Genomic DNA, 21,840 nt, shown 5'->3' with positions numbered 1-21,840 from the left:
TCGGTCAACGGTATCGGTCCAAATTCTTATAGCGATGATATTTTCAATCTTCTTAGGCTTATAAAAATAATATTATTTCTTTCTTTATTTGTTTTTAAATTTCTCCTTTTTTAAAATTTTACTTAAAAAATGCTTTTTTTTTTATCAAACTTTAAAAATATTATACCTACTTTTTATTTTAGTGTCATGAGTAGCCCCTGTTTTTTCCTGGATGTTAATTTAGGTTTTTTTTTCTTATTTAAATTCAATATTTTTACTTCTAATTTTATTATTTAATGTTAACTTAAGTTAATTAAGAATTAAGTATTATAATTTTTTTCTCATTAGATATTTGCAAGCTTTCCACAATCTCAAATAAACACTTGATATTTAGTTTGTTCTTAATTTTATGAGTGTTTATTTTTCTTATCATAGAGTTAAATAAAAAAAAATTATTGAACCCAATTGAATTCATAACCTTGATATATATTTATTTATTGGTTTTTCCAGTTTTATCTTTAGTTAACGTTAATGTTTTGTTTTTTCATTAATTGACATATAACATTCTTGATTTATTTAATTATATACATGCATAAAGTTTTAAAATTTACACTTATAATTTTTTTTTATGTAAAATAAATGTGTCAAAAAAAAATATATATTCAATTTTTTTTGTTGGAAAAGCAAATATCTGATCTGTGGAGGAGCACATGTGAAATAACTAAAAGGTGTTGAAAAAATATTATAGCAATTCATAATAAAAAAGACAATTTCACCCTTCACAAAACAATCCACATAACTAGCTATTGAGGGGTATTATGGTATTTTCACAAGGGTCTATTAGTTATTATCATGTTGATAGAGAATATATCAGTCTTTTTCTATTTCTAATGCACAATGAAATGACTATATTTCCCTTGAAATATTTTTTTTAAATTGATGCCTAGGGTCATTTTGTATTTTAATTTTTTAAGAATAGTTAAATGACTTAAATCCTCGTAGAAGTGGAATTTTATTTAGCTTATGTTTAGGGATATTTTAGCATTTTTCACTTTTTTTTTGTTATTAGGGTAATTTTGTAATGTAAAAATATAGATATTATTAAAAAAATAATTGATGCGTATAAGGTCGTCTAATAACCAAACGTTACCTTTCCTAGCAGCGTTGGAATCGTCTCAACATCCCCTCCACGATGAGATGGCGAGTGTGGCCAAAGGTCGGTCGGTCGGTCGGTTTAGCATTGACGATTGTGGCCAAAGGATTTAAGATTTCACGAGTTGCGAGTTTTAGATATTAATCCAAGTTTAGAAGATTCGTCCATGTTTGCTTGATTTTTACTCTCTTTTTTTTAAGCTCATATTTTTTTTAGTTTCATCATTCAACATCTATTTAATTGAATATTGGACTCCGTTAATTTTATTTATTTTTGCTTCTTATAGGAATTTTTACTTATTTTGAGAATGACTCGGGTTATCCCAAGAGTTTTTATTTTTTTTGTTAATTTAGCTTTTTTAAAATATATAATTTTTAAAATTAAATTAGCTCATATTTTTTTTAATTTTATCTTTTAATATTTATTTAATTAAAAATTAAATTCCGCTAATTTTTTTATTTGCTTCCTTTATGATTTTTTATTAATTTAAAATAATTCAGATTACCTTGATTTTATTTATTGTTCTTTATTAAATTTATCTTTTTTCAAAGATATTTTATTTTTTTAATTAAAATGAATCAATTAATTAAATATAACATGAAATATTCATAGTATTATTTTGTTTGGTTTTATAAAATATTTAGAGCAAAAACTATTTTGGGTGCAGGCAAGGCAGTGGTGTAGCGCAGGCCCCAAGCGCAGGCCCCATAGGTAGTCATCATCTATAACAACTCCTTTCTGTTCTCTACAGAATAGATCATAATTTTTTCAGAGCATTCAATGGTCCATTCTCATGCATGCTGGCAAACAATCACACAACCAGCTCCACTTGAGTGATGCGAAAGACACTACGAAACAAACATTGGTGGCAGCAAGAAGCAGGAACATTTACTAAAATCACATCATTGTACTTAAGCACGGAAAATTTGATCTGAATAAATCAGCGACCAAATTCCACAATATGTTACATTACTGATTGTTCTGTGCTCCGTGGTCCTTGAGCCCATGACTTGTCTGATTCCAGGCAATGCTGCTTTGCTTCTGTTTAGCACAGTTCTATAGACGAATACCACGCACACCAGTGTCGATAATTTACAATGATAAAGTGATGTAATGTGGTTTGAAGCCAATCTAGTTGATCAAATCCATGCCACTCTCACCGCTATGGTGCTTGTGTACGATATGATATGTTTTCGGTTGCAGAGATAGTACTAGACAATTCTACTTGAATAAAGTGCTCCATTTTGACTCACTCCTTTGTTTACAAAATCTCTGGTTTGAATGGATTTAAGCAATGTATCAAAGAGAACTTAATCAGTACCAGCAATCTGCAACCTCATCTTGTGTGTCCTGCACCTGCTGCTTCTTTGGAGGTCCACAAGTTTTCATGTATCCTCTAAACCGGTCTTTCCCAGGCTTGGCAAGATCAACAAAAATTAACCTGCCATCAAGAGTCTGATGATAAAAGGTCAAAACAACATGAGTTTTCCAACTTCAAAGTTCCTGAAAAGACAGTGCAACATGATGGTCCCAAACCTTACGGTCCATATTTTCCAGGGCAAGGATGGCATCATCCTGAGAAGTGTATTGAATAAATGCATATGGTTTGGACCTCTTAATGGTTTCATCCTTCACAAGCTTCACTGTCATAGATTGAAAATAAAAGGTTACAAGCCTTGAAGCCTGTGTTGGAATTGCAATGGGAATCTTTTAATATTATAAAACTTCCAATTTAAGCCTGTTTTTTGAACAATGAGGAAAGGCGTATTTACCTTCAGCTATTTCACCAAAATTTGAAAATTCCTTTTGCAAAGTAGCTTCACTGATAGAATGTCCTATATCTGCAAGTCAAAACTCATAACCAGTACTTCAAAGGAGATTAAAAAAAATTAAAACATCCCTATAAGATTATGAGAAGTTTAACCATCTCATTGAAGTACAATGAAGGTGCAAAAAAACAACCACACTCACACACAAGAAAATTGTTTGCAATGATATTCTTATTTCTTGGCTAGACTCAGAAATCCTTGTCCAAATAGTCCATTATCCTTAATATGAAACTCATGATGTTATGCACAACTCTACAGTATAAAATGTTCTCTTATTGGTGTATCAATTGTCTTGTGGACCTTCGATATTCTTTCAAATACCAAAATTAAAGAATACACACAAGAGTTCCACTAGAAAGAAAGAGCTTGGACCGTAGAAATAGTTTCTCTTCTCCATGTTAATTCAAAAGGTGCATGGATTGATTGTGTTTGGAGCAGCATTATATATTGACCAGGGAATTAAGACATGAAGAAAAGCCATCCCAGTTGATTTATACCATGACACTTAACTCTCGCCGAAGTATAGAAGTTTAGAGGCTGGACACCTTGAGACTCCCATGTGTGAGCTTAACTGAGCATTTGCAAACCTTCGCAACAAGTTAAAGATAAACAAGGGCAGAACTTGGATGAATTTCTTAAAGGGTTCTTGGTTACAATATAAGTACGGCATTAAAAAGGGACATTATTAGTAGTTTTATGAAACAAGCTATTGTAAGTTTGAAAAAGTATTCTACATGCTGCCCCTGAAGACAAACGCTAGAGGAGAAAATTGTGAGCCCAACAACAAGGTGACTACCTCAGCAGATGGCAAAGTCACCAACATATAGATTGTCATTCTAATTCCTCTCCTTGTTTTGAATTTGAATTGCCAGAGTCAACTAAGGATGACCAATAAAAATTCAAACCCCATGTTGTGAGCATTTTCCCCGCTAGATTAGACTTGCAAAAAATAGATGAAACAAATTTGAAACTGAACACTGAAGACGTAAGATTTCCATTAGAATTTTTTTTTTCTCCTTTGAACAAAGTTAAACATTTTTATGCAGATGAACGCCACTTCTAGAAGTAAAACCTGATTGTCAGAAACATCTCTTCTCCCTATAGAAGCCACAATGATGGTTATAAGGAAAAGAAAAGGAGCTATTGTTGATGGTGCATCCTTGGACTCAATGTTTGAAAATTAGTTTTCCAACATTTTCAGGAATAAAGGAAATGCAGATTCTAGAAAACCTTTGATAAAGATGTGCATGGGCATCAATATTTTCTTTGTACCATCGTAATAACCAATTCTGTGCTGACTAGGACTGGTTTTCATGGATAGCATTCATCCTTACAGAACTATGACATATTGAGTCCATGATTTTGTGATCAGAAACTCAGTGCGATTTAAGCTCACTTATTTGAGCCAATAATATCTTTAACCTCGGTTAATTGCACAGATTACATGAATAACTTTCAAGCAATAGCCCATAGCACTACCTTAGTTCAGTCAGCCCTTAAGCATGCCAAATATGAACATGTTTCAGTCTTACGCAGGGAATGGAAGCACTTGATGCAGACCAATCTGTTTCAGAAGCAATGCTGCAAAATCATTCCAAAGTCACTGCCAAGACTCGTGGTTCTTTATAATTACTCAAAACCCTCTTCTGCAACCAGTAAAGGACCTGGTCCTGACAAAATAAGATGGTGGTTTCCACTGATACTTCGACCTTTTTTTTTTCATGAATAGCATGGGCAGGTTCTATGATAATGCAAGCCCTATTATTCTCCATGACACTCATTCTTTCAAGCATAACAGACTCAAACTTATATCATTTACAAACTCCATTAGTTATCATTCTCATGAATAGCATTGGCAGGTTCTATGAGCAAGCCCTATTCTCCATGATACTCATTTTTCCCAGCATAACAATCTCAAACTTATATCTTTCACAAACTCCATTAGCTATCATTTTCCTCGGGAAAAATTTTCGAAAAATTCTGGTACTTCTTTCCATCATAAGTAAAGCAAGTGCAACGAATTCCATCTTTTTAAACCTAGACAAGTACATTGGCCTGCAAAATGATTCAACTTCCTGCATTAGCAGTAAAGCTAGCACCTTGGAATATTTTATTTTTTCACCTCCACAGACCAAACATTACCAAGGTGTGGATATTCCTAGGATTACTTCCTGTAAAGATCAATCTCAGCATTCAAAAGCTTCCCCTTCAAAGCTAGCAAAACAACTAAAGCTCACGCAATTGAAGCCTAAGCAACATAGGGATCAAACTACCCAACAACTTTTTGTTCAGCATGTATACTTGGATTGTATAGACTAAACGGTCCAAGCCTCAAATAACTTCAATACTGTTCAGAAGTCGTCTTCCCACCGTTAATCATGCAAAAATAAAGTATTTGGCCTCATCTCATCGCCTGAGCAGTTAGCACCTCTGTCCCCTTCGGGAAACCTTCTATTCTGTTTGAAAGCAAACTTGAGATATCTAACTTTTTGCTCAAAATAGCCAAACAAACTGCCTTCATTGGACCAATCAGACCCTGGAACTATTCTCAAGATCACCTAATTGCAACTAAAATAAAGTACTGGATGATAATTTATTGATGGTGCTCAAAAGCAAAACAAAGAATTTGATTTCTTTATTCGGCTTCCGCAAGAAAAGTTTATTCAATTATCTATTTTAACATATATATTTTTCACGCCAATAAACAAGAAACTACAAAAGAAAAGTAATCCAAAGACCCCCACAAAGAATTAACAGTCAAAGAAGTGACTTACTTGTAACCATAATTCTGCTTGCAAGAGGAAAAATGGGGTTGGAAATTGATGCCCTGAGTTTCAAAGTTTTTGGGTTCTTGAAATTTCTTTGAGATATTGCGTTTGCCGACGAGGGTATGGGGATAGAGACAGTTGAAAGCGGTCTTGTTTGAGACATCATCATCATTACCTCCATGTCTTTTCTCTTTTCCAATTCCTTACTTGCCTCAGTCGGACTTCGTATCCCAATTAGTTGCTATATGCTGCTGCTGCTTAGAACTTCCGGTTGCCCGACTCAACGACCTAAGAGCATCTCTGAGAAACCATGTAGAAGAGCCAAATGGTAATATAATTTTTTTTTATCTGTACTTTAAAAAAATCTTTTTAGAAAAGCTATTTGTATTTTACTATATTTAATATTAATATAACTATTTATTTATTAATAGTAACTAATTAATACAATTTCATTTAAAATATTTTTTTCATAAAAATATATTAAACAAATTTTTAATTCTTTTGACTGATATATAAGAATAGCTCTTCTATTTTTGCCAAAATATTGCCCTTTTCTTCTTTTGGCTTTTCTTTTAGCTCTTCCCTTAAAAATACCCTAAAAAAAACATATGTTATTGGTTTGCTTCATTATTACTATTATCATTATTAAATAAATTGAAACAACATGTTATTTTATTGCCTTTATAAAAATTTTTTTTTACCTTTTTATCCTTGAAGTTTGCATTTCTTTCAATTAGCTCAGATTACATGTATTTCTTTTTAATTATATTCTTTAAAGTTATGTTTATGTTGTTTTACTAACTTGAATTTGTTTTACCTTTTCTTTTCTCAGTATTTTAGTGTGTCGTTAAATATTTTGATGTTAAATGAACAATTGATTTTTGCAATACTTTATCAAATAAACTGAAAAAATATGTTATTTTCATATTCATGTTCTTATCAAAAACTATATCTGCCTTTTTTTGCATTTTTGTCCCTAAAGTTTGTAGTTTTTATTTCAATTTGGTCACGTCACTTTATTTCTATTCAATTACATCCTTTGAAGCTATGCTTATATTGTTTTATCAACTTGAATTTGTTTTACACTTTCTTCTCTTGCTTGCTTAGTGTGTTGTTAAATGTTTTGATATTAAATTGATAATTTATTTTATGCAATACAATTTTAGATTCCTTTTAAAAATAAATGGAAATTTTTTCTTAAGCTTAAATGCTCTAAGAAATTGTTTATCATATTGCCTTGCTCACAACTTTATCTATCATTTTTTTTTAATTGCATCCTTTAAAGTTATGTATATATTGTTTTATTAACTTGATTTTTTTTTGCTTTTCTTCCCTCGCTTTCTTGGTGTGTTGTTAAATGTTATGATGTTAAATTGACAATCAATTTTATGCAATATAATTTTAGTTTTTTTTTAAAGTAAATTTAGAGATTGATGACAAAAAATGACATGAATGAAGAAATATGACCCTTTTCCATAAATGGATTGTAAAAGTTCTATTTGATCCCTCAAGTTTTAACCTTTTTTTTATTGTCCATGTTCTTTTAGGTTATGACGTTTTAGTCCTAGATTTCATTTTTGTCACATTTTAGTACTTGGAAGAAGAGAGAGGAGATGGAAAAGTTGATGAGAGAAGAATTCGCAGGTGACCCAATTATGTCTAACAATAATTTTAATTTTGGTATTTATATATTTGTCTTCAAAACAAAAGTCAATGGATGTGATTTCCACTTTCAATGACTCTGGAAAAAAAATAGAATTAGGCTTGAAAAGGTTTTTCAATTTAATTTTAAGATTTTAGACATATTAGAGGGCATTTTAGGGTTGTTAATAGGGTTATTAAGTTTTCTATGATAATTTTTATGTGATTTTAGGTGAAATTAAATGGGAAATTGAGTTTTTAGGTAACATTTGCGGTTTGGTTATTATTACGGAATAGAAAAGACAATGTAAACAGTAACATGTTTGGTTGTAAAGATGTAGACATAATATAAAATAAATATATCTTTAAGATAATATTAAAGAAAATTTATGTAATTTTAAAATAGAATATACAAAAAAAACATGCTGTTTGCCCATTCAGATGATGTTTCATTCCCTAGAAAAAAGATTAGGCTCTTGGGTTTACCTTAAACTTTTATTTATTTGTTTTTTAATTTTATAATGAATGTTTTTAATTAAGATTTAAAAAACTCATCCAATTATATCTTACTTTTAATTAAGATTTAAAATACAATTTTTGATATCTCAGATTTAAAGAGAATGAGAAATATGCAATTTAAAGAGAATGAAAAAACTTTCGAGGACACACACAAATATACAATTTAAAGAGAATGAAAAAACCTAAGACAACAATGAAGAAATCTCGAGGACCAAATTGAAAGAAATTGTAGCGAGATGACAAGATTGAAAAAACAAAAACCGAGCAAAAATGAAATTTGCATATATATAAGAGGATGAACAAGAAAGCTACCATGAAATGCCATCCTCTTTTAATTTCTTTGTTAATTTTAACGCTTGCAAGTGGTATATCTATATTTTAGCATTCAATGGATTATATAAGAGGATGAACAAGAAAGCTACCATGTATGTTCGATCATTAATTTTCTAGATTCAAATCTTGGGGTGAGGGGTGTGTTTTTAAAATCTTCAAGAATCGGTATAGAACACTTGAAAAACTGGAAGGGTCAAATAACACTTGACCGAAATTTTGAACTTCTGCTTAAAGGATTCGAACTCGAGAACTCCCCTCAGCCGCTCAGCATATGCTTGCAAAACCCCCTCTCCTCTCTCTCTCTCTCTGCACTTCACTAATCACTAGGGTTTTAAAACCTCTCACTCTCAGGTACTCTCTCTTCCTCTCTGGATCTACACAAGTTATTACTTAATTGCAGCAAAATCTGATTGAACAATGATCACACTTCGTCTAATTAGGTGGTCTCTCCTAGCATACAACTTTCTGTTCATGAAAATTTACATAAATCTCTGCCTGTACAAATTATGTGGGGTTATTGGGGAATTGATGAATTGATAAATTTCATTTTTTTCTTCTGCAATAAAAGCTATTGCTTGCTGTGTGACTGTTAAAGCTTTAGTATTTGCATCTCCAGTCTTAAATTTCAGCTATTGTTCTTTGTGCATTGGGGATTATTTATCTGTTACTGTTTATAATTATATTTTTGGTGGGGATTTCAGGCCATATAGTTTGTCAAGCAGGAGCTGAAAAAAATGGGTTATTTGTAGATTTTTGTTTGCCAATTAAAGTAGAGAACGTAGGAGTTTAAAACTTTCCAAATGAGCTTGATTTCAAGATTAAGGCATTGTTTACCCAATGGGTTTTCTACAAAACCCACGATCTCTCCTTTAATGCCATTGAATTTCAATGCTGTGCTATCTCGGGGTTTTGCCGAAGCTGCTAGGAAAGTTGAGGCGGAAGAGGAAGAAGAGGTGGAAATTGATCAGAGGAGGCTCCCAACTGATTATGATCCGGCTACTTTTGATCCTGCAGAGCATCGGAGTCCTCCAACAGAGCGTGTTTTCAAGCTTGTTGAGGAGATTGAGGGGCTTACGTTGATGGAAATTTCTGAACTGGGAACCATTATAATGAAAAGGATGAAAATGACAGAACCGCCAACTATTGGGGTTTTGAAGGGTGGTGCTGCTGGATTAGCTGGAATGGCAATGAAGGCACCAGCTGCTGCTGCTGCTAAAGAAGAGAAGAAAGCTGAGAAGACTGTTTTTGAATTGAAATTGGAGTCCTTTGAAGCAGCTTCAAAGATTAAGGTAATTAAGGAGGTTAGGAGTTTTACTGATTTGGGCCTTAAGGAAGCGAAGGACTTGGTGGAGAAGACACCATCAGTGTTGAAAAAAGGAGTATCGAAGGAAGAAGGTGAGCAAATAATTGAGAAGATGAAAGCTATTGGGGCCAAAGTCGTGCTGGAATGAATGGAAGCCATGTGTTTACCTTCAGGAATTTTCTAAATCCAGTTACTATTTACTTCAGAAACTTCCATTTCTCATGTTTACCGAATTTCAATTGAGGATTTGTTGGCCCTCACTCCCTTACAGAGTCCATCCACAAGCGCTTGAAGTTTGACATTTTTATATACAATGCTGGATAGGTGTGTGACTCAATAGTTTTTTTTTTATGGAGGATAATCTTAACTGTGTGGCTTCAAATGTTCTTTAATTCCATTTTCTTCCTCAATTGTTACATAATTTTGAATAAAAGAAACCTAAATTAGGCCAGAATTATTTCTTATCGATAAATGAAAATAAATCAGGCTAGAATGTTGCATACTGTTTTTCACCATGCTTCTTTTATATGGATATCCAGTATCTATTCCCGTTTGGTGTTGCCTCTGCAAATCCTCCACCCGTCTCCAAAGTGTCTTAACTTCGATGAGAAAGAGCATGGTACTTCTAGTGATAGTAAGCAGTGTAAGATTATTATGATAATAATTTCCTTGCATGATGTTTGAGTGGCTCATTTCGAAGTGTAGATGGGGTTTACTGCCTGCGGAACCAATCCCAGACGACGAAGCAGCCAAGATTGAAATTCGAACTTCGAACTTCAGAGGAGTTGGGAAAATATACTCTCCTATATTGTTACCTAGAACTTTTTCTAGTTGCTAACATGATTGCAGAGAATTCCTTGAAAGTGTTTCATTTCCACAGTAGTTGCCATTTGTTTAGGTTACACATGAGGATGAGTGGAGTGTTGCATCTTACAATGATTTGGGGTTCTCATGTGTTCATGGTGATAACTGTACATGATGAGGACCATCCAGGTGATTGGAGTCGATGTTACTGAATATATCACACTGCAAGATGGAATTCTTGAATGAAGCGGCTTATGAACTTGGGATTTCTCTAACAGCTCTGATGATACTAACATGACAGATTCATCTTTTATTGTGTCACTAAAATAATTTCCATCACTTATCCCGCAATACTGAAGTGTGTTTACGTGCGTAATTGAAGATTTTATATCTAAAATCGTTGTTACTAAATTGATTGGAGACCAACCCTCGGTGAATATCCTAAAGAAAAACCAAAGTAAAAGCAATAAATAAACAAAAAGAACGTAATGAAAACATGTAAATAAAGCATAAACTCGTGAAAGTAAATCGCAATAAACAAAATAAAGATATAAATAACTCGTAAAGTAAATTATAAAAAAATAAATTGATATTCATTTTTAATATCAACAAGAAGAAAAGCAATGACTTGAGGGCTATAAAACTCCAATTCAGCTAAAATGCATTACATTATGTTTCATTTTAAAGTCAAAATAATATTTTAGTTTGGTCAAAGTATTTTAAAGTCATCATTCCTCTCTCTCTAATATTTACTTTTAAAAACAATATATTAGAATGAAATATTCGATGTTTTAATTAGTTTTTGCAGTCAGTGGATTTTTTTTAATTTACTTTGGTGTAATGTGATGCTTATGGTTAACGATTTTACCTTGCAAATGTTGTCTAGAAATGATATGGATACTCATTTTTGTTTCACATATGAACTTGAAGGCTAAGAAAAAATGTCTACAAAAAGGAAAAAAAAAAGGATAAATGTCTAAATGATTAAAATATTTGTGAGGAACTAGATAAGAAAATTTAGGAGTTTAAGATTAGTGTTAGGATTTAGAAAATTTGAGAATTTATATATAAGGGTAAATTCATCATTTCATCTAAATTTAATTAAAAATTATATTGACTGAGGATGTAAAATGTATTTTTTTTAAAATAAAAATAATTAAAAAATTACTAAACTACAAGAGATTCCTTGCAATTTTTCCTTTTTATTAATTAACTTTTCTTTTTATTTATTAACTTTCCTCAGTTCACAAATTTCAATCATTCTTTTATAGCCCATCTATTCATTTTTTTTTATATTCTTCATTAATAAACTAAATCTCTTTTTAATAAACCTCATTTATGCCTGCACAATCTTCTCTGCATCTAAAAGAAAATTGTTATCTTTTTATCTTTTCTTTTGCTCACTTAACTTTGCCATGTTAGAAAATGCATTTTATAGTTTTATTGTTTCCCTAACTTTTGATTCATTTTGTTGTGCAAACTATAAGCATGTAGGGAAAAGAAAAAGAAGAGATGTATAACTGATGAGGTTCTAAAATTTAAGATGTTTAGGAATAAGATTTATGTGTGAGATAATAAATTAATCTTTTAGTTTAAGTAATCCAATTAATTCTTCTTAGTCAAGGTGTTGAGTGGATTGATACGGAGAACTCAGGTGGTTAGTAGCTAGTAATTGATGATTCCTAGTAAGTTAAGGTGTTTGGTAGTTGGTACCTGTAAAAGATCTTATTTGATGGATATGGAGACTATTATATGCTTAAGTCAGTAAAGTACAATGATATTTTAGAAAGATAAACTCTGAAAATATACATGTTAAAAATGTTAAGAATGAAGAGATTGTAAACTTAAAGTTTGAATGATTTATGATGTATTTATAGCTCAAGAATCTTGTACCTTTGTGGATATGAGAGGCTAAAGAGTAATATCACCCTTATGATATTTTGAGTTGTATTCAACTCAAAATAATATGTATTAGATCAGTATAAAATACTAAAAGACCTATGTACGGTTATGAAAAAAATTCCAAATGAAATATTAGGCTTGGGTAAGGTGCTTGGATCTATTAGAGATGAAAAATAGGTACAAACACTACCTATCATACATTAGAGAGGCAGGAGATCTAAGATCAATCCCTGATAAATTGATGAAAGACGCTTTGACATCACTTGAAGAATGTGTTAGTTCGAGACTATACTGAAGAATAAGGGATATGAGATCAACCCTTGATGAATTAGTAACAGACCCTTACGCATCACCTGTAAAATGTGTCAGTTTGAGACTGCATTGGAGAATGAGAGATCTGAGATCAACCCATGACAAATTAGTGAGAGGTCTTTAGACATCATCTGGAGAATGTGCCAGTCCAAGACTACACTGAAGAATAGAGGATCCAAGATCAACTCCTAGCGAATTAGTGAGAGGTCCTTAAGCATCATCTAGAGAATGTGCTATTGCAATAGAGAGACCTTATGCCTATAATTTGGAGATTGTGAGGTTATTGTCCTAAGAAGACCAAGTCAATCCCTTCCTTGAAAAGTACCCGAAATCCTTTATTGGAGATCTGTAGATATGGAATGTATGTTAGAAATATATTATTTTTATTTCAAAAATAAAATTATATTTCTTTTAAGGATTATGCAACTTAAGGTGATTTAAATGATATATATGGGGGAGGTCCTTAGAAGGAACATGTCTTGGTGATAATACCAAGATATTTATTTTATCTGCCTTGATAACTTTGAAAAGGTGATTTTATTTTGATTCAAGGGAGTTATAAATCCTTGGGATACATCAAATACCCATAGGTTTAATCCTCATGGTTCTTACTCGGTATTTTATTTATACTAGGAGAATGATTTTATTTAGAAGGTCTTTCATGCTAGTTGTCATTATAAAAACAAAGAGACCCATTGATTTTCCATGACTTGCTTTATTTTGAGCAAATTTCTCTAGTAAGGCATAAAGTTTTCTCCGAATGACATGCTCTTTTACCCCTCTTATCTAAATCTCTAAGATTATTAGCTCAAGCAATTTTTCTACCTTGAGCATCTCCTCACTGGACCTCTTCAAATATACCCATGTAGACTCGCACTCTTGTTGGGTAATACCAAATAGCTCCATGGAGATTTTATTGGATGGTATATTGGTGCTGAAGCATGCCACTAACAAGGCGCAGAGGTCACTGAACCTTTCAATAGGGTCGGACTCCAAATTAGTATACCATACACGTGCAAACATCTGGAAGGTTGTGGGGAAGATTTTGCACATTGAGTCATTGTTTTGGATGACCAATTCTAAGCTACCATGCACATTCTATACATTCTATTTTGGATCGGTAAGGCCATTATAGTTATCCAAACTTTTGTTTGTGAAAATTTAGTCTTTAGGGAGTCGAGTGTTCAATACTCATTTTTTTTCCTCAACAATACAAAACTAAACTGAAAAAATAAATTCTTCTTTAACCCCAATATATTTTTTTTCCAGCAATACGGAGGCTTAAAAGACCTTAATGATGCCTCTCTCATCAAGAGAAAACCAATGACACCAAGATTAGCTTTTTTAATAGTCAATGAGGCCAATCAACTATTTTTTCTACCATTCCTTTATTTTTCGATGACCCTCTCTTTTCTTTCAAAGTTAAAAGAATGAAATATAAAACAAATAAAGTTTAATACTAAAACATGAATCCCATGTAAAAAGAGCAATAAAAAATGAAAAACTTAAGACAATAGGTATTGAAATTATAATTTCCCATGCAAAATTAAAAAAAGGAATGCTTTTATTTTGATGTATCAATGTTCATCCTTATTGTTTTATTTTTTTAAAATTGATAAATAAAATTCTATTTTGCTAAATTAAGCATAAAAAATGCCATTGCATATTTTTTACACCGTTATTGCACATGAATAAAAAAAATATTTATCCATGATAAAACCCGCAAACATGGCACGGTGATGAAATAAAAAAAATTAGGGACCAAAATAAATTTTTTTTAAGGGACCAAAAAAGGATGAGGAGTGGTGGTGAGTCTAGAGAACAGTGAAACCGCATTCTACAACATCATCGGAAACTCGACATAAGTGGTAGATTTATGGTAGACACATTACAGCAGGCACATGAGAATTAATTGGAAAAAAAGAAGAGAGGATTATCATTGCTCAACAATAACTTGAATGATATACATTAATCAAATTGTATCATTCTTGACATCACACCCAGGATGTAACAAAACCTGCAACTCTTATCCCTCGCCAATCTACCACAACACATGCGTGGGATGGATAACCCCTTTCCAATGGGATCCGTACAAATCAAGAATATTTGGATACAAATTTAACTAGAATGTAATCTCACAAGGTGCGTGAAATGTTCTTCCCCGGCATATGGCCTCTAGATTTTCTCCAGCATAAGAGCAAAGTGGTGATACCTCCACACCTGTATCAGATCAAGCAGGCAGACAGTTATACTTTGCAATACTTCTTCGCAGATGGAACAGTGATCTGAAAAATGAAACTACGGCTCTTTCCCACTCTCCGCTGATCTTAGTTCTCAAGACCACAAGGCAAAACTCGCACAGGGCTGGACCCATCTTGAGCAAAATGCCATAGAGCAGAACTCAAATGTGAATGCATACAACGTGGACAACTTATACAAGTTTAAATTTTAAAAACTTCTAATGAAAAACTGTACTTTAATTCATATCCCATTAATCACTAGGAAGGGCCAGACTGACATGATGGGAGGAGGTCTTCCTTTCTACCGGAAAACCCCTCTGTTACTGGCAAAAAAAGAAACGAATTAAGAGTAACAGAAATGGTTGAGCATGGACAAATCTCGCATCTATATAAACAAAAGAAGATAATACTAAGCTAGTCGAAGCCTTTTGTTTTTGATTGATCTCAATTATCACTCGAAGAAGAAAAGATCTCCGGGTCTTCATTGATCTGACTAGATTGAAGTACCATCCCTTCCTCTCCTTTCCCTAGTACTATATTCTGTTCCTATTTCTATATTGAGGCATTCGCTTAATTTTCACAATAATACTGTGATTAAAGCAAGCAAAGTAAAGCATGAAATTACCAGTAGCATATAAAGGCACCGAATGTGTTAAGAAGCCACCTGCTGCAACCACCCAGCGAGAATGCAGTCGAAGAACAAGCAGCCGAGCACTCTCAGGAGTGTCAAAATTTGACCCATTGGCATTTTTTACAGGTGCAAATTCTTCTTCACGTGGTACCTGCACTAGTATTATAACAATTTTTAAAGTAGAAAAAAGAAAAAAGAACAAGGGTCGATGAAGCAAGAGTTGTAAACATAATCACCTCAAAAAGAGCAGTTGAAGGAGCATATGGGAATGCATCGAATATGAATTGCTCTAGTTTTAATCCCATCGTATCACCATGAATAGAAGGAATTCTTTTCTCAGCTAGATGGTAACTGCATTCACAATGAAGGTGCTCAAACTGCTTAATAAGGATATATTTATTCAAAATATTTGTAATTTAAAGCAAAGTTCAGGTTTTAGCTTAGACCTTAGTTCTGCAGCATCATCATTTTGTCTTATTCTAACATGAAAAATCATATATAGAATATTGATTGTATACATTGACCAAACTGGTTTAGGTAGGATATAATCCCTTAAAGACTGGAAAGGAGCTCAATTAGTCCATACTTTCTTCACTCGCGGGGGTTTGTAAATCCCCTGCCTAACCCCACCATATAAGCTTAATTTTTTATATTCTTCTCAAAATTCAGTGTGTGCTAGCATCAAGTGAATTAAAGGAACCACGCTGGTAATATCTTCTTTGTTTCTCTCAAACAATCCAAGCACAGATGGGATTAATGTTCTACCAATTTATTTCATAAGTTCTACAGATTAAAAAGGGAAAGCAAAGGAGCTGAAGCAATATCCATATTGAACAAGAATACATATAGAAAATATGTCAATGATGCAGAAATAAGAACTGCACATAAAACTATGTTTTATGTGCAGTCCTTGCTTGCATATGTTTCCAATGTGAGCATTAAATCAACAAAATCACGTAAGAGGAATGGTGTTAAAAAAAACATGTATGTAACTACATTGCAGGAAAGAATAGACATATCACATAGAAATAGCTGAATCTTATTCAACCACACTCTATGCAAGAGAAAGAGTCACTTACATGCTGTCTTTCTCAAGGCCATTTGCCACTTGGTTTAGAAAATCCAAAGAGAACATGTGCAAGCACACCTGAAAACAAAAAGTCACAATAGTGTCAGCTTCAGGAAGGCAATGTTCAGTGAACGCTAAACCGTGATCAATGCATTACCTTTCGAAGCACATTGCAACCCATAATGAAAACTGAAATATGATGAAATACCATTATCAAATATGTAGCATTACTTTTTGGAACCATTTTCAATAGTTCACTCCACTTCTAATAACAACCAAAGTTTCATAGAAGTCTGACAACCTGCAATTTTCCAAGTAAATATGCACACTTCTTGCCTAGAGTATCTAACTAGACACTATGAATTCCAAAGCATAGGAGCATCAGTTAGTGCAATTCCAGAAATCATCAATATAAGTCTCATTCAACCAAATATTGACCTGAACGAAACTGTTGAAATAAAACCCATTAAATAGAAAAGAAAAATGAAGACAATAAAAGACAGAAATTGTGATCTCATATATAACAGCAAACATTATTGAACCCTAGAAACTCAAGCGAACTTCTGAAAATCAATAATTTGATTTTTTCATCTGGAAACGCAATATGTATTATGTAAATCTGAGAGATTAAAAGTACAAGGTAAGAACAGACTATACATTACTCCAACAAAAACGAAGGCGTCCAGTTTGTTGATTGACTGCAGAAGCCAGTGACTGATCCAGCTCACTGTATTCAACCACGGTAAGAGGTCCACCTTTACCTTGCCTTACAAAAACACCAACCTTTTCTTGGGGGTATGCCTGCAATCAAATAGCTTATAGCTATTAAGCTGCACTAATTTTGAGAATTCATGTTGTACTAAAAAAAACACTAAATCCAACATTTGATTAAAAGTATGATAAGAAAATTATCTTCTAAATTTTCTAGATCAATGCATTCAACCACTGTAAACTGCAATTTTCTCTCAATTATTTATTAACTTTTTCGTCAGTCATTTACTCAACATCTTTCGTTCTTATAACCCCTGTTGACTTGTAGAGAAGAACCCTTGTAGCAGCAGCTTATATTTTTATTAAAGATGTTCTCAACATACAGGAAGATTACATACCTTACGAACAACTTTTGCCGCAGCTGCTACACCTTTATCAATGAAATATCCCAAAAAAGCTGGATCAGCTACACGTACCTGCTTTCATTACACTAATCACTACATCTTTAATTATGAAAACTTATGGAATTTTATAGAATTGAAGGACTGAAGGAGCAGAAAGAGAAATTCACCAGTGCGTTGTCAACCCCATAGCAGTCCACGTACTTGATCCCTCTTGAGGCCATATCCTCTAATAATTTTGAATATTTCAGCGCTGAAGAGCAATTAAGATAAAACCAAGGCAACAGGCAGCCAAGTCATAATGAGAAAACAGGGAACTGAGTTGAAAAGAGGTTTCTAGCATGTTGCAGTAGATTTTGAAATAATACCTGAATATACTCCTCCATTCCCATCCGGAGCCTTAGCTACCTAATTTTAAAAAATCAAGAATTAATATGATAGTTGAAGTAAAAGATAAATTTAGACCCCTCAAAAACATGGGAAGATAGAATCATTATTTTTGAGGAAAATTGAAGTCATCAAAACCTATTAAGGATTCCAAAGAAAAAACCAGGGGACTGTATTATCATCTATGTTGGCTCAAAAACATCTTTTGGGCTCTAATTAGCTCATTTATGAGAAGGAACCATACCCTAAATGGAGTCTCCATGATAAATCTGCCATCCTTTGAAACACAAGGTATGGTGCCTTGCTGGAAGAAGGTAACCTGCATCCAATAAGTCTCTCTTTCAAATTAAGCAAAAAAGGATAAAATATTAGATGGAGTTTATCTAGATAGTTGATGAATTGAAGCTTTCTTACCTGATCTGCTTCAAGGCCGAAGTACTTGTGATTTTCAAAAAAAAATCGTGTGGAATCATGAGTAAACGGGCTGGTCATTATGTACCAATGTATCGAAACTGAGCTTCCAGAACCTGCCCATGATAAATTCATATGATAAATTTTAAGGATAGCACGTCAAACAAGGCATGAAGGTTCAGAGCTTAAAGGATAAAACCTAACCTTCACTTGAAGCTTGGGCTGCTAATCTTTGGACACACAAAATTCGCTCAGCTTGAAGTTGAAAGAGTGATTTGCCAGATGGAAGCGCTATATCTGAAATGAAAATATATGATGTGAATACAGACAATTGTGGAAAAGTTTGATATTATTTTCATATTCAAATCAATAAAGTTCTCTGTTTCAGATACATCTGACTAGTATATGGAATGGCATAATATTCTTTTTTTTTTAATTGGAGAGGAGTTAATTCTAAAGTTAATCATGTACATATAAGCAAAAAAGAGGAATTTAAGGAAATTATTCTTGTTATTTTTTTATTGAAAAAACCTTATTCAAAATTAAAATAAAAAACCTTTACAAAGTTGTAGAGAAAAGGAAATTACACCAAATGTTCCAGAATCATATTTAAAATAATAGAGCTGCAGAATCATCTATTCAATCCATTCTTCACTCAATTGTTATCTTACATCCAAGTCAGCCACTAAACTATCTTCTGCTTCAATTCATATACTTAGCATGTGATTACCCACATTTAAATGCATTTCATTTTCTCCATTACCTCTACCGAGTGCATTTGCAGTTTTGGATGGGAGTCTGTGTCTGTGTGTGCAGTTGCAAGACAGCATCAACAAAGAAAGAAAAAAAACCACAACTGCAGAAATGGTTATCCAGATCAAAAGAAATTGACAATTACTCACTGAAACATCCTTTTGGATCTGAACTTCCAAGCCTTGTCCCCTGGATATTTCAGTTATTAAAAAACACACCAAAAACCCTGTCAAGCTCACAATAGAAATGGGGCAACAAGTATTAAGCAAGTATAAAGGAGAAATGAAACAGGACAAAAAGATCATATACACATGCAACACAAGCAAGAATGTGTCTGCAACCATCCAAGCATGAAATATATTAATCCTGGATAGTTTTTGTAATTCAACACAGTAAAGAGTTCTCAATACGAGGACAGGGATTAAAGAATCTTAGAAGCTGGTCCACAAATAAATGGCTCCAATAAATTAACAGATAAAATAATATATAATTATTGAACATCACTGTAATCGTTACACTAGTTTCTAAATAAATTTTGCCGGTAAGGAACTAGATGATATATGCCCAAATCCACACATCATTCGATCTGAAGACAATTATTATCTTAACATTTTCCCATCCACATCCAATGATGCTCAAATTAATCCCAGTACATACCACTCTAGCTGGTCTTAAGAAAAAAGAAAAAAAAAGGCATCAGCCGACATATCTTATACAAATAGATTCTGATGAAAAAAGTGTGCAGAATTGCCTAAAGCATCTTTTAGGTATGTGCTAATAATTAATCCTGAAAGAACAAATCACAGCCCTTACTTTTCAATTATTATCTAAACATATCCATTAGCAAATGGTAAAAATTAGGCTTCCATAGATGCAACATTACTTAGAGACAATTTGTTTTTACGCTTTGAAAGTGTTTTTTTTTTAAATATTTTTTTCTTTCAAATTAATTTTATTTTTGTGTTTTCATATTGTTTTGGTATACTGATATCAAAAATAAAAAAAAAATATTTTAATACATTTCTAAGTAAAAAAACACTTTTTTAAATAGACTCTTACACCAACCCATATAGAGATATAGAGAAAGACAGACAAACCTAATGTAACAATCATTATCATTCAAAAAATAGTGTTCAATAAAGTAAACAGTGATTGACTACTCACTCATCGGTTCCTACTTTAACATCATTAATTGATCACACACACACACACACACACACACACACAAATCCAATTATCAAATTGTCTTTGCGTGGACATCATCCCAAAAGGTACGCATCATACCATAATCATGCTTGAAAGTGTGATAAATAAATAAATAGATAAATAAAAAGATGCACGTATGTATGAATGTATTGCCTCAAGCAACAAACAACAACCACTTTTCAAGTTCAAAAGTATAGAATTCACCAGAAAACAAAAGGAGAAAAAACAAAAAGCAATTAACAATTTAACACTAATTACTAAAAGAAAAAAAAAATTAATAAGAAGAAGGCGAACAGTTGTACCTGGCCACCAGATAATAGCACAACAGCCAATTTGCCATCAGAGATTGCTTTCAATCCCATCTTCCACCATCTCTCTCTTTCTTCTACCGTTCTATCTTCTACCGTCGACACGGTATTCTCCGGAACCGGCTCAATTGCCGCCGCCGGTAGCCCTGTAAATTAATCAACAAAATGAAACAATAAATTATCTACACATTACTATTAATTCATTAATTGCAGCACACGATTAGAGAGACCTTGAGATCGAAGCGAGCATCGAATTATCCGATCCAGCCTTGGAAGATCTAAGCTCTGCAATCAGTAATCGGATATAGCGTAAAAAACTCTTAAGGAGAAAAAGAGAGGGAAGGATCTAATAGAAGGACAGAGGTGGGAGGGTGTGAATTGACCTCGATGTCCTTGACAAGGAGTTCTCGCTCTTCAGTAGAGAGCTCGTCCCAGAGGGCAAAAGCGTCTTCCTGGCCATAATCTTTAAGCCTCTCGAGCAAAGCTTGTGGAGGTAGTGGTGGAGGCGATCCGTTGTTGGTTTCAATGGGTTCCCTCATTTCAATACGAAGATTCTCTCTCTCGGTTTCGGTTTGTTTATAAAGGCTTATTTATATAGAGAGGAGGGAGGGGGTGGGCGAGCGAGCGAGCGGAACAGTAGCAGCTATCAAGTTTGTTAGTTTGTACGTCTCGTTCCCCTCCCCTGTGAGTAACGACCTTTTCCATCCCATTAAATTACGGAACTAACCCTGTGTGGCAGTTTCAACTTTCAAATTAATAATTAATTAGTTATAACTCTAAAAGGCTTGTTTTTCTTATTTTAAAAGATACACAGGATTTTAGATTAAAAAAAGTATAAACTCTGAATTTTCAGTTATTATAGCTGCTGAAATCTAGGTAACTCAGCTTAGCGATATCTCAAATATTTTTATAAAAAAAATTTGAGATGAACAACATGCCCTACACTTTAATTACAAACAAAAACAAAATAAAAGTTACACAAGTCTTAATAAAATAGATCAGACAAGTTGACTTGATTTACTAGATCCAACAGTACTCGATCATATTTTTACTTTTAAAAATAATTAATAATTTTTTATGAATTTTTCTCTAATACTTTTTTTATTTATATTTAAATTAGAACTCAGTCTCTTTTTTATTTTGTTTGGAGAGATTTTTTTAAATGATAATTATTTTTTTA

At 32.9% G+C, this 21,840-nt stretch overlaps 4 protein-coding genes across 6 annotated transcripts; 2 read left to right on the top strand and 2 right to left on the bottom strand.

The window, feature by feature from the left end:
* Positions 1-1,998: 1,998 nt before the first annotated feature.
* Positions 1,999-6,071, bottom strand: LOC133700522 (organelle RRM domain-containing protein 1, chloroplastic). Of its 2 annotated transcripts, none has more exons than XM_062124085.1 (4): positions 5,736-6,067; positions 2,905-2,973; positions 2,669-2,775; positions 1,999-2,587 (listed from the first exon to the last, which is right to left on the bottom strand). In XM_062124085.1, exons 1-4 carry the CDS (start codon positions 5,908-5,910, stop codon positions 2,447-2,449), a joined length of 492 nt encoding a protein of 163 aa, XP_061980069.1. In that variant the 5' UTR covers positions 5,911-6,067; the 3' UTR covers positions 1,999-2,446. The 2 variants fall into 2 exon arrangements, with proteins under 2 accessions (XP_061980069.1, XP_061980070.1); XM_062124086.1 differs by having other exon boundaries at positions 2,352-2,573; positions 5,736-6,071.
* A 2,390-nt stretch (positions 6,072-8,461) lies between these two features.
* On the top strand, positions 8,462-9,935 carry LOC133700730 (uncharacterized). Of its 2 annotated transcripts, none has more exons than XM_062124371.1 (2): positions 8,462-8,573; positions 8,924-9,935. In XM_062124371.1, the coding sequence occupies exon 2, from the start codon at positions 9,023-9,025 to the stop codon at positions 9,671-9,673; it is 651 nt and encodes a 216-aa protein (XP_061980355.1). In that variant the 5' UTR covers positions 8,462-8,573; positions 8,924-9,022; the 3' UTR covers positions 9,674-9,935. The 2 variants fall into 2 exon arrangements, with proteins under 2 accessions (XP_061980355.1, XP_061980357.1); XM_062124373.1 differs by having other exon boundaries at positions 8,514-8,662.
* Positions 9,936-9,996: 61 nt separating this feature from the next.
* LOC133700731 (uncharacterized) lies at positions 9,997-10,670 on the top strand. Its single transcript, XM_062124374.1, has 2 exons — positions 9,997-10,144; positions 10,231-10,670. Exons 1-2 carry the CDS (start codon positions 9,997-9,999, stop codon positions 10,539-10,541), a joined length of 459 nt encoding a protein of 152 aa, XP_061980358.1. The 3' UTR covers positions 10,542-10,670.
* A 3,812-nt stretch (positions 10,671-14,482) lies between these two features.
* On the bottom strand, positions 14,483-21,321 carry LOC133702116 (UDP-N-acetylglucosamine diphosphorylase 2-like). Its single transcript, XM_062126336.1, has 15 exons — positions 21,044-21,321; positions 20,891-20,945; positions 20,655-20,806; positions 19,296-19,335; positions 18,598-18,690; positions 18,397-18,509; positions 18,227-18,301; positions 17,964-18,003; positions 17,766-17,848; positions 17,593-17,670; positions 17,141-17,284; positions 16,494-16,561; positions 15,651-15,765; positions 15,409-15,565; positions 14,483-14,763 (listed from the first exon to the last, which is right to left on the bottom strand). Exons 1-15 carry the CDS (start codon positions 21,197-21,199, stop codon positions 14,666-14,668), a joined length of 1,467 nt encoding a protein of 488 aa, XP_061982320.1. The 5' UTR covers positions 21,200-21,321; the 3' UTR covers positions 14,483-14,665.
* Positions 21,322-21,840: the final 519 nt, after the last annotated feature.

This window comes from Populus nigra, chromosome 8 (assembly GCF_951802175.1).
Source record: "Populus nigra chromosome 8, ddPopNigr1.1, whole genome shotgun sequence".
NCBI classification, from domain to species: Eukaryota; Viridiplantae; Streptophyta; class Magnoliopsida; order Malpighiales; family Salicaceae; genus Populus; species Populus nigra.
This window is presented reverse-complemented; position numbering and strand designations above follow the sequence as displayed.

What these genes read in the sequence shown, in the direction of transcription:
- LOC133700522 (XM_062124085.1), bottom strand. Translation starts at nt 5,910, where the DNA reads ATGGAGGTAATGATGATGATGTCTCAAACAAGACCGCTTTCAACTGTC. An exon ending in AAGCAGAATTATGGTTACAA is followed by an intron (nt 2,974 to 5,735) that starts GTAAGTCACTTC and finishes TTTGACTTGCAG; the next exon opens with ATATAGGACATTCTATCAGT. An exon ending in TTTTGGTGAAATAGCTGAAG is followed by an intron (nt 2,776 to 2,904) that starts GTAAATACGCCT and finishes AATCTATGACAG; the next exon opens with TGAAGCTTGTGAAGGATGAA.
- LOC133700730 (XM_062124371.1), top strand. Translation starts at nt 9,023, where the DNA reads ATGAGCTTGATTTCAAGATTAAGGCATTGTTTACCCAATGGGTTTTCT.
- LOC133700731 (XM_062124374.1), top strand. Translation starts at nt 9,997, where the DNA reads ATGAAAATAAATCAGGCTAGAATGTTGCATACTGTTTTTCACCATGCT. An exon ending in CTTCGATGAGAAAGAGCATG is followed by an intron (nt 10,145 to 10,230) that starts GTACTTCTAGTG and finishes TTCGAAGTGTAG; the next exon opens with ATGGGGTTTACTGCCTGCGG.
- LOC133702116 (XM_062126336.1), bottom strand. Translation starts at nt 21,199, where the DNA reads ATGAGGGAACCCATTGAAACCAACAACGGATCGCCTCCACCACTACCT. An exon ending in TCCTTGTCAAGGACATCGAG is followed by an intron (nt 20,946 to 21,043) that starts GTCAATTCACAC and finishes TACTGATTGCAG; the next exon opens with AGCTTAGATCTTCCAAGGCT. An exon ending in AGATCCAAAAGGATGTTTCA is followed by an intron (nt 18,691 to 19,295) that starts GTGAGTAATTGT and finishes TTTTCATTTCAG; the next exon opens with ATATAGCGCTTCCATCTGGC.